Below are 12,020 nucleotides of genomic sequence, written 5' to 3'. Positions count from 1 at the left end.
CACTCATGTTCAGGCTGTTAACATGTTCCTGATCACAGTGGCTCTCTTTATGGGGCTGGTGAAACAGACCACAGGACTTTATGGATTGGAAAAAATAAGGCTCAACAAGAACCTTTGTGAAGAGAGAAATGGCCATCTACACACTTTCAGGATGCAGAAGGCTGCACAGACCTAAGGACAATAACGGTGGCCACTCACAGAGCCACGTGCACACCAGGCAGTCACACTGAATGTCTCTTAGTCTCGTGGGAATCTCTGAGGCCAGTTAGTGTCACCTGGCTTTTACTATTGAGGAGGTCAAGGCTGAGTGCGTGGATTAGCACTAGGTGGTCAAAGTAAAGTGAGACACTGAATTCAAATGGCTCCAAAATTTCTTTTCTCATTGTGGGTTGTTTGCAGGTACTGAAAAAAAGGAAAGAGTTAAGAAGGAGAGAAAATGCAGAGATGGACAATTCTTTGACCTTTGTAGTGAGAAACTGATTCTCTTATAAAATTGTCTTTATTCCAGACTATAGTAACGAGGACTAGGGCCCTGATCTATACAAGAAGAAGTTATATCCCCTAATCATTAACCAGCGTGCACTAGTGTGGCCAGACACCAATTAGCTCCATTAGGAAATGGCTGAGTCATTTATTTTACATCAAGTCTGAGGACATCAGCACATAAGAACAATGGTAAACTTCTAATTCTAAATAAATGGAAAATTCCTTTTAGAAAGAGAGAAAGCACAACGTAGACACAAGGAAGAATTAAATATGCGTCTGGTCAGTGAAGGGAAAATGAAGTGCTTGGCCCCACAGGAGGACACAGGCATTCAGCCATAGCATTCAGGTTCTGCCCCAAGCTCCCTCTCTGATTTCATGGAGCATCCCTTCCCCAATTTTCTTCACAGAAGTGACAACAACCGCTGCTCAGTTATAAATACAATAGTGGCCAGGAAAAAAAAAAAGTCTAGAGAATGAACCTCATTGTCATGATTCTGAGGTCATTCAGGCTACATCAAGTAATGTGTCCCATCAGGGATGAGGGGCATGCTTCCTTCTGTTTTAATTTTTTTGTTTATGAGACTACATGATTCTTTTAGAGAAAGCAGTTGTGAAAGGATCAATATCCTTCCCACAGCAATGGTGCCACAAGGACAGCAGGAATGGCTTGGAAGCAACCTGTAACCTGGCCAGAGGTTCTCAGAGTCCAGAGCTAAACGGTGAAAAATCTTAGTTTGAGTTTCTCAGGCACTTCATGATGCATAGACGGGCGTCACAGGGCACTGGTAGTCACTGGCTATAAGGTAGGGTACACACAGTTCTCTCTTGAATCAGAAGAGGTAAGTCTAGATGTTTATAGTCCTCTAAGGAAGTCAAGCTGTTGATGAAAGGCATTAGTTTTTCATGAAACACGCCAGACACTTCTAGTCTTGTGCATCTCCGCACTTTCTTTTTATGTGTTTGACTTTGTGTTTGTGATCAGTTTACTGATAAATGAGAGAGGAGGTATTGAGAAGCAGACTAGTGCTTCAACTACATTTTTTTATTTTATGTGTATGGCTTTTGCTTCAGTGTATGTCTGTGAATCACATGTGAACGGTGTCCATAGAGGCCAGAAGAAAGCACTGGATCCCCTGGGATTTGGGTGACAGATATTTGTGAGCTGCTATGTGGATTCGGGAACCAAACCCAGGTTCTCTGGCAGAAAACCAGTTTTCTTTACTGCTGAGCCATCCTTCCAGTCCCAGACTTGTGAGGATTTCCAGTCACTGGGGAGGAATTAAACAAAGAGTGGATCATCTTTTAAATGTGACAAAAGTATGCAAAAAAAAAAAGTGGTTTGGAAATCAGACTTTAAAATCTAATATTTAACAAGCATAGGCAGAGATCAATAAATATAAATTAATTTCACAAAGAAAGCAAATGCTCTGAATCTGAGGTAATGTGGACTACAGAATTTCTCTGCAGATTTTGGAATGCCTGACAAGCTGTCTTGGAGATGGGAATTAGTGTCCATTTATTATTCATGTATACATGCACACACAGCCTATCTTTGACTTTAAATACTATTTTAATGATTTTGATACTTTAAACAGTCTTCCCATGTGGAATCATATCATAGCTGTTGGACTTAGTGTTTTGGATTTGGGGTTGGCACAGTGATCTTACAGTGTCTCCTCTACTGTTATGGAGAAGGGAGGTGCCTCTCCACAGTATGACCATATCCTGTGTGACTCCTCAAATGGCAGGCAAAACAGCCCAGCTGGGCACTAGAAAGGTGAATCCTGAGACACTGCAAAACCATGGTCAGAAAAAGAAGAATGGCATTTGACATTTAGAATTAGTGACATAGTGGCAGGTGTTCCAAGAGCCAGAGCTTCCACAGACACTGATAAGGGCAAGCACATCTGTTATTAACTTCTATCTTCCTCAATTATTTCAGCAATGGCTTCATCCATGAACTTCAGACTGTTGAACCCTCACATTATAAGGGAGAATGTTGATGTAGAAGACGGCTCAAGGCAACAAAGCTCAGATAGGCTAAATGAGTAACCTGGATTCTGAACCCTTTGCTGTTTGCCTAAGAGAGCAGGACAGGGTGCAGAATGGGATTCCACTGAACTTCCACAATCCCACATTCTATAGAGTATGTAGCCCTAGCAAAGCACTATTGGTCCAGGGTTAATACACACAGGATAAACAGAGTCCCTCGGCATCTGCAAAGAATTGGTCTCAGATCTGAGAATGTTTAAGTCCTGTGTATAAAATATAATGGCACATCATTTGCCTGTTTATCTCTGCACATTCTTCCATGGACATCAGCCCATGTCTAGACTTCTTTAATACACAAAATCACACAAGTACTATGTATACAGTTGTAATACTCTATTGTTTGGCAACTAAGGACTAGTAAAAAATAGCTTCAATGTAATTTCAGTGTGTTGTGTTGGATAGTCAGTATGTGGAGCCCATGAATACAGACAAGCAAGTACATATTATAAGTATAACCATGAGTTTTCTTATAAGCTTTTTGTCCATAAGAAATTAGCTGTATGAAACACCAGAATCTGAAGTCAGTGATAGGGGCACAAATGTGACAATCACATTTTGCTTCTTGTTTTTATTCTGCCACTACCAATGTGAATGTAGAGCAATCATTTGTTCTTAATAAAACTAAACCTTAATCATAAATGAGGTTATACTATTGTTCACATATCATGACCCAGACAAGCATTTTCCAGGAATCAGTAATAGCCTGTTAATGCCCATAGTGACTAATTTGGTACAATCCACTAATCTGAACTGCTGTTGTCATATGCTACTCAGACACATGTCCATGGATCACTTTATCTTTCACTGTGAATGTTAAAGAAATGGATGGTAATTCACATGCAAAGGTTACATACTATTTTCTTATCATAGGATTCTCCACTGCTGTAGGTTGTGGCCAGTGTAGATGAACACTCTTCCAAGTACCAAGGCTTCTTTCCGCTTTCAGCTGTACTGCTGATGGAGATGGTATAGATGCTGTTGGTATAGCCATCACAAGAACAGTGGTCCTTGCTCCGTCCACCATTGCCAGATGCCCACACAAACACTGAGCCAAGGCCTCTCCGCCCCTGTTGACAGACAGAGGAAGTTAGAGAGATGAGAGGACAGAAGCCCGGGTTGCAGATAAGGAGAGGAACAGTTTACAAAAAACTTATTTGCATGAGATGAGAGCAATGCTATTTTAACAAAATGTTGAGCTTGAAGATGGAATGTAAGAAAAGATGCTTTAATAAATAAAATGGATACAGAAATAGCAGGCACAGCAGTATTATTATTCTAAGAGTAATCAATGTTTACAAACATGTGCGACCAACACAATCTCTGTCGTCATGATGCAAATAAAGAACTGTGGAACCAAGGTTCAGTGACGTTCTCTGATGATAAAAGGTATATGGAGGAAAGACAAACTTGAATGCAGATCTCAGAGTTGAAACGATACTGTACTGATGACAGCGATGTATGAGGAATTGATATAAGTTATCACATCTACTGTACACGGTGGCCGTCAATATTGTCATTTAATATCTGAGAGTCAGGAAGTACAAAGCAGCCTCTACCAACTCCTACTGTGTGTAAAAGTGGTGGTGCCGCCTCACACTTCTCATAAACAGAGCAATATGTTTAAAATGCCAAGAACAGAGTCATCCTTTACATCAAAACAATAGCTTTAACTAGTGTCAAGACCATGAAGACCTACATAATAGAGTGGACAGCAGCAAAGGAGAACACTGATGAATGAAAGAAAGCAGAAATTCTTAGGAGGGAAAAAGAAAAAGAAAAGAATTTACAACCACAGGCACACTGAAGGACATCTATGGCCAACCTGTCATCTTCTGTTTATCAAGGAAGAAGAAAGACACAGAGATGGCAAGGGCTAAGCCTTTCTTCAAGGCCATGGGCAGGAGAGACACTGTTAAGAGTTTGCATCTAAAATGTCCCTGATGTATTTTAAGTATTGTTTCTCAGCTGGTAGCTCTATCTGGGGAAGCTGTGGCTCCTGACATAGACAGGGCCTGGCTGACTAACACAGGGCACACAAGCTATGGACTCTGTATGTTACCGCAGCCAAGGCAACCTGGGTTGATAGGAGGAGAGAAGGCCTATGTGTGTCTCCATAATGGACAAACCCAGTCTACAATACTTTTCCTATAGAATGGGCTAAAACATTCTGAAAATGAGAGTCAGAACTACTACCACCATCACTACCAGCAACAACAACCCAAAAAGAAAGAGCAACCCTCACCCCCAAAATATTCTCAACAAAACTAAAAACAAAGGACAAAACAGTAACCTGTCTCACTTTTGGTTGTTTCTGTCAGTATTTTGTTTACTGCTTTGTGAAAGGAGTTAATTAAAAAGCCAAACATAGTGATAACAAAACATTTGGACTATCTATAATGAATTTTTCTTGACCTTGAGTCCTTAGGGACCAGAATATTTATAGCCCAATTAGAGCAATGTAAACATATATATTTTTTTAGTCTTTGAAATGTAAAAATGCAATGTAGTCTACACAGAATGGGGCCCTCTCTGAGGTTCAGAGAATAGGAATGAGAAGAACAGCCAGAGAAACCCAGTTTCTATCGCGGATAGATAGCTGGGTCTGCTAGGCCACCCCTGACTTCACATCACAACACTTAGCGAAAGAAAATGGGAATAAATAAAAACCTAGCAGAACATAGAAATAATCCTGCCATCATCAGCTCAACCTCGTCCATTTTTTGTCCAGCATTTGCAGGAATTATGTCTGACCTTAATGTGAACAGTTACACTCACATCTAGACCGTAGAGGAAGAAGACCTCCAGAGAATGAAGAATGTTCCAGTTTTCATCACCCTACTCCCTTTTTCAAAGACCGAGAGGCATTACCATAGGCCAGAAGCACAGTCACACCACAAACTTACCTGGACAGGTCAACAGAATTCATGGGAAGGCACAAGACCCACTTGGTTTAATCACTTCCATAATAGATGGGATGAAAACCACAGAGCCATGAAAAAGCAAAGCAATGCCATAACATTTACTCATCTAAACTGATGACTGTGTACCGAGGTATCAACTTTCATTCCATTAGTTTATAATCAATAAGATATTTAATAAGAAAATGCTCAGAATGTACTTTATGTTTATAAGGTGCTATAAATATAGTATACACATAAATATAGGGTATCTTAGTTGAGAAAACTAAAGTGTCTGTGTCCAGAAGTCACATGCATGCAGCTCTTGCACAAGAACAGTACAAAAGAAGCCATCCTGTTTGGTAGAATTAACGGCATACTTTTTTCTTCAAACCAAATTTCCATGACCATGATTAGTTTTATCAACATAAAAGCACAATTACTTTGTTAAGAGGGAAAAATGCAACTCCAATAGTTTTTACTTTTTAATTCGTGTGTGTCTGTGAGTGTATATCACATATGTAGGAGTGTCTACAGAATCCAGAGGAAGGTGTCAGATCTCTTAGAGACGGAGCTGGAGGTGGTTGGGAGATGCTACACATGGGTTTTAGGCTCTGAACTCAGGTTCTTTGGAGGAGTAGGAAGTGTTCTTAACTTCTGAGCCATTTCTCTAATTCTTCTAATTCTTTATTTGCTTGGAGACAGGGTCTTAGTATATGGGCTGATAATAGCCACAAAATCATGCACTTTATGCTTAATCTCCCAAGTGCTGTGATTACAGGTATGAACGTATCTGGTTGAACAAAGTTTTTGTGGTCTCTCTCTCTCACTCTCTGTCTCTCTGTCTCTCTGTCTCCCTGTCTCTCTGTCTCTCTCTCTCTCTCTCTCTCTCTCTCTCTCTCTCTCTCTCTCTCTCTCTCTGTGTGTGTGTGTGTGTGTGTGTGTGTGAGTGTGTGTGTGGTGTTGTCTTCAGATTTTGTTTTTAGTTTTTCTTGTCCTTGTTTTTATTTTTTAGTGCCAGGGCATTATGTATGTGAGGCATGCTTCCTATCACCGAGGCAAAATCTTATACCTTTGTATCAACTCTTAAGGGATTTTTTTTCTTTTCTTTCTTTTTTTTTTTTTTTGCCTGTTGATCAGTAAGTGTTGTGCCCATTGACAGTCTACTGTATATTCAGAACTACTGTATAACTCAGAACATGTTAGAAAACTTCTCAAGCAAGAAACACTACAGATGGTATAAGACACATTCTGAGCCTAGCCTTTCATCACCATGGTACAGACAGGCAAAGTGCATCTGAGAAATTCTCACTAATGCTCAGATATGTGACAGCAGCCAGCACCAGAGCTGACCCTCTACACGGCTTCTGATAACACAGGAGTGGATTGAGATTATTTCATTGTTCTGTAGAAAAGCCTTCTGTGTTTTCCCTGGAATTGGGATCAAGGAATAGTCTTGCTCCTGTTCTCTCCAGACTCAGGGCAGAGCTAGAATTGACAAGCAAGTTTGTCAAACCTTACTCCAAAGACCACTAACAGGAGGACATAGGTTTTTGTCCCCAAATCTTGTAAGAAACTTTGACCATAATGGGGTTCCCTCAGAAGTATGAACTCTAGCCATTCTATCATTGCAAGATCCACAAATGATGTCACAATAGAGGAACTATGACACCGATTAAGGTGTTGTTTATGAGTTTACAGGGACAAAAGGGCCATAGATTGCTGCTGTCCTGAAAATGTCCCTTCCAGAAGTGATATTCTTAAATTAAACAGACAATTAGTAATTTTTTTGTTTTGTTTTTTGTTTTTTTAAATAAATGAGCATAGATAAATAAATGACCAGGTAAGGTAGCACAAACTTTTAAATCTAACCAAAAGGAGGTAGAGACAGGCAAATATCTGTGAGTTCAAAGCCAACTTTGGCTACATAATAAATTCTAGACAATCAAGGCTACATAGACTCACACTGACTTATGAAAAACAAACAAAACAAAACCCAATAAGCACAGAAAGTTGAAAGGAAAGCACATGTTCAGTAGCTATCCAAAGTCTCGACATGGGGAAAGAGGAGTCAGCAAAGTTAGCCAGAAGGACACCCAGACTTAGGAGGATCCTGTTGAGGTGAATATTGTTATGTGGCTTAACCTCTTATCCCATGCTTTGCTGGCTCCCGAGGGGCCAGCTGGCATTACGGGGATCTCTAACTTGGTGCTCTGTTCTACCTCTTTTTAATTTTTACAGCAACAGAGTCCTGCTGACCAAGGCTGCCCCTGCAAACCATCCTTCTTTTCTCATACCGATTTCCATGTAGTTTATACTACGCACTAAGACTTTCCAGAAGTTAATAAACTGAGAAATTCATAGACAGAAGCCATAGATTAGATTTTGAGAGTTCAAGGGTTGGGGTCTCTCTGGTATGTGGTGATGGTGGTGGTGGTGGTGGTGGTGGTGGTGTGTGTGTGTGTGTGTGTGAGTGTGTGTGTGTGTGTGAGTGTGTGTGTGTGTGTGTGTGTGTGTGTGTGTGTGTGTGTAGGATAATCTTAAAGCCAATAAAGGCTTTCTTTCAGATGTCATAGAACTAAAATGAATGCCCCAAAGGTGATTATGGTTACATAAGGTCTTCAGTGTAAAGCCTAAACAGACAGAACCAGAGTTCCCATAAAGAGCGAAAGAGACACCAATAAGGTTTTTTAGAATGTGGCACAGAAGAAAGTCCATGTGAGGAAGCTGGCCATCTGCAAGCTGAGACCAGTACTCATCTCATTTCCTGGGTCTGGAGTTAAAGCCTTCAAGAATCTAGGATGAACTGACAGAAAATACAGTTCTCCTGCTTGTTGTGGCAGCCAGAGCTGAGGCAGGGAGGCAGAGAGAAGGCAGAGTCGGGGAGACAGCTACGGGATGCCCAGTTCTCATTCCCCTCCTTCTCTTCACAGGGCAACTGACCCATATACCTGTGTGTAGGGTTTATGATCAACATCCCAGAAATAAACACCAAATTTGTGGGCTAACAGTGCTGTAACCATGTCTGCCAAACATCTCTGGGGTTAATCTAAGACAATTAGCAATTCACAGGCATGTTTACTACAGGGGCACATGGGGTTTGCATTAGTGCGAAATATCCCCAAACCAAAACATATGTGTTAAAAGAAATAAGTCGGGTTATTTTTCTAAGACTTCAGAGTAATTTAAGAAGGAAACCTTAGAGCAGGGTGCAGGGAGAAGGGAAAGTGGTTGGAGGATTTAAAAAAAAGTTTTGAAATATGTCTTTTTCTGAAGGTTAAGTAGTAATGTCATTTTCTAGCTTGGTTAAGCATTATGATTGCAATTCAGTTATTTAAACACGGGAAACAAAACAAGACTTCAGTTGAACTGCATGCAAAGTTAAAAAGCTAGGAAACTTAAGGCAGAATACATTGTGAAACTCATGCAGGGCACATTTAGCTAAATGTTAAACAGTCATTTTTAATGTCTGTCTAAATGAGCATGCGTGTTTCTTACATATACACTAAAAGGTCAATTTATATAATTGTATAAGTATTGTTACTACAGGATAAGAAGGAGCTGCCTTTTCTTGTGGCCACTTTATACTAGATTACTAAGTAAATCCTCCTCCTCAGGGTGGGCTTTCAGAAATTTCCAGTTTGATAAATTAAATTTTCTTTAAAACTAGGCTTGTTTTAGGTCAATGAAATTAGACTTTATTTGGTATTTTAATGGGATGTTCTTCAATATTGCTTAGTAGGTTTATTTATTTATTTATTTATTTATTTATTTATTTATTTATTTATTTATTTTGAAGAGCAATGAATAGATAGTAGGGCTTCTTACAATAAAAATAGAGAGGCTTCTGGTATTTGTTCACTGAGAGCGAAATACTGACCATGAGAAAGAAGGATAATGTACTGTGTCATGAAGCCATGAACATCAAATTAAATTTCTGTGTTATTTAACCAGACCACTGTAGACATGTGAGGGTCTTTGAAGTTTGGTTCAAACTGTGTATCTGTGAACGGAGACTGAAAGGCCACATTAAAACTTCCCGAGAATTAGGAATTTCCTTTCATTTGTCTGTGAGCATTTGAGTGTATACTTTACCAAAGACTTCTCTGGGCCTCTCTCTACTCTCTGTGCAGTTCCCCCTCTCTGTGCGCCAAGAGTTTTTGTTGCCTTTTGTTTATACAACGGTTATTTGAGTCTTCCTGTCCTAGTATATAGGATTTCAAGGGTAAAGCACAGAGACTGGGAAGGTACATGTACACTTTCAATGAATGACTTGGTTGCTGAAAGGTGTTATTTCATGTTAAAGCTGAAAGCCATTCATGCTAGCAGCTCTGAAATTCACTTCCTTCCTGCGAAGGCCAGGGATTCTTAAATGAAATAGTTCTGGTCTGGACCTACAGGTAAGAGCAAACTAATAAACAAACAATACATTCAAAGCTGAAGTCAACATATTTAAAAAGTATTGCAGAATTTCAAAGTATATTGCCTATTTAAACAATTTTAATAGCTTTTGGAATCATTATCATCTAACAATGAATAATAATAAACTAATAATAACTAGGAACGTTTCCAGAAAAGAATCATAGGTGGCAAACACATAACCAGAGTAGATGGCCACCCTCCCCAGTGCCTTGGTGACTAACTGGTCTACCTTAGGGAAAGCCCTGGGGGAAGGTCACCAGGAGAAAAGTCACCACCAGCAATCAAGAAGGCATGTTTCAGCTGAGAGTTTATTAAAACTTATGTTTTTTTTTTCTTCTCTTCATTTTGTAGAGAGTAACAACTTCCAAAGGATTTGAAACTGAAGTAAACGAGAAACAAAGTTCTCCCAAAACCTAGTGACTCAAGGGTCATTTATAAAGAAGAGATTTGACTCTGAGGGTTAGAAGTCTAGGGGGTGCTTGCTGCTTTTTAAGAACAATGCTATGCCAAGGTGCTTGGCTTTCATTCTACAGCATCAGCTCCTAGAAAATGGTCATATAAGACTCCATTTTATAATATCTGCCATTGTTGGAAAAAAAATCTCATTTAAAGAACTCATGGTCTCAGTTGATGCTGAATAATAGTAAATAGAAGAGCTACTTCATGTATTTTTAAACTAAACATCATTAGTTCGAGTTTATTTGTTCAGTGATTAAATGGCAGCAAAATGGCAGCAATCTTCTTGTTCCAAGTCAAACATCTAAAGTTTAAGAATGCTAACTAATGACAAAAAACAGTTCCCCAAAGATGCCTCTCAACAACTTATCAACAAACAGGCATTATGCATCATCTCCTCAGCCCAGGTCCCTATAGAAACAAGTCCTACATGTAAAATACCTGTTTCATGTATTTGCAGCAAGGATTGTCTGAATGGCCACAGTTGAACCTGACTCAGCAAAGGTCATCTACAGTGTGTTCTTATTTGTTCCCACCCCACATAATCAAAGGATGCTGAATTGAAACAACTTGGGTGTAACTGCAATTATTTCCCACTTCCCTTGTGAAAAGAAATGCACCAAGTGCTCAAGAAAGGAGGGATCCGTGATAAAGCACTACTCGTCCTCAGCTGTGTTCCTGTGAGCTACAAGCTCTAGTACTGATGTCCTTCATCCTGCCTAGCTCAACATCCCTGTTCTCACCTCTGAACTGACTTCTCTGCATTCTAGTTTTCTGCGCATACACTAGACCACTAAGCCAACTATTTAAAGCCACTTCTTATGTTCTCTGACTTTTTAATAAAATACTGATAAATTAGATGCAGTTATTAGCAACCATATTAGTTTTATACAACCGTACACAAATAAAAATGAATTTTATATGCTCACTGAGCATACCCAATGCAGTCAGCTTAGTTTTTAAAGGCTTAGAGAGCCAAATAAGGATTATGGAGTCAGCTGCTGGTCATTGAAACAAGCATTTCTACTACAAACGAATTTTATTTTTATGGTTAAATATATTTTAAGCTGAGTGGCAAATTTTTAAATGCCCTGTGTAACCAGCCAACACTTAATACCTTTTTACAACATTGTTTGAATGCTAGTCCATGGGTTGGCAATATGGGATTCAGGGAATAAAAGGGCACTTGAGCTCCACATTTAAAGGTGATGTTTGGAGACAGTGAGCTACCAAGTCAAAGGCCAAACTACGGTTAAAGGCTCCAGAAACATGGGATTTTCCACTTTCCAGTTGACAGAAAACTGCTCCTCTGTGTTCCGTGTATTAATCAACTGTTTAAAGGGGATTGCTTACCTATAATATCCAGCAAAAGATAAGTGCATTAATTCTTATTTGAATTGGGCATAGTGGTGTCAATCTATAATCCCAGCATTTAGAAGGCTGAGGCAGAAGAGGTACTATGAAAAAGAAACTAGCTTGGACTACATAGTGAGATTCCCTTTACTTGGCTTATTTTTATGGCATAACTTGAAGAGTAGAATCAGTCTATCAAGAAGAAACCACAGTAGAATACCTAAAGAAACAAAACTTGGGAGTTGAAACCAGAAATAAATATGTTCTTATGAAAAATATTTTATTTCTTAACTTTCAGATATTCTGTCCATCCAAGTACACCAAATAGAATTTTGGAGCTGAGTAATGTGCTAT

General features: G+C 39.4%; 1 protein-coding gene across 2 annotated transcripts in view; it reads right to left on the bottom strand.

Annotated features, from left to right (window-relative positions):
* The window catches only part of PCSK5 (proprotein convertase subtilisin/kexin type 5), a gene marked incomplete at its 3' end in the record, with an annotated part of 393,680 nt that overhangs the window by 216,931 nt on the left and 164,729 nt on the right, over positions 1-12,020 (bottom strand). For both annotated transcript variants that reach the window (XM_080912751.1, XM_080912752.1), the window contains exon 8: positions 3,393-3,605. In XM_080912751.1, coding sequence (XP_080768877.1) covers positions 3,393-3,605 — 213 coding nt within the window. The remainder of the gene's footprint in view (positions 1-3,392; positions 3,606-12,020) is intronic.

This window comes from Micromys minutus (assembly GCF_963924665.1).
Source record: "Micromys minutus genome assembly, chromosome: 2".
Classification (NCBI taxonomy): Eukaryota; Metazoa; Chordata; class Mammalia; order Rodentia; family Muridae; genus Micromys; species Micromys minutus.
Note: the sequence above shows the minus strand (reverse complement) of the source record. Positions and strands in the feature narration are given on the sequence as shown.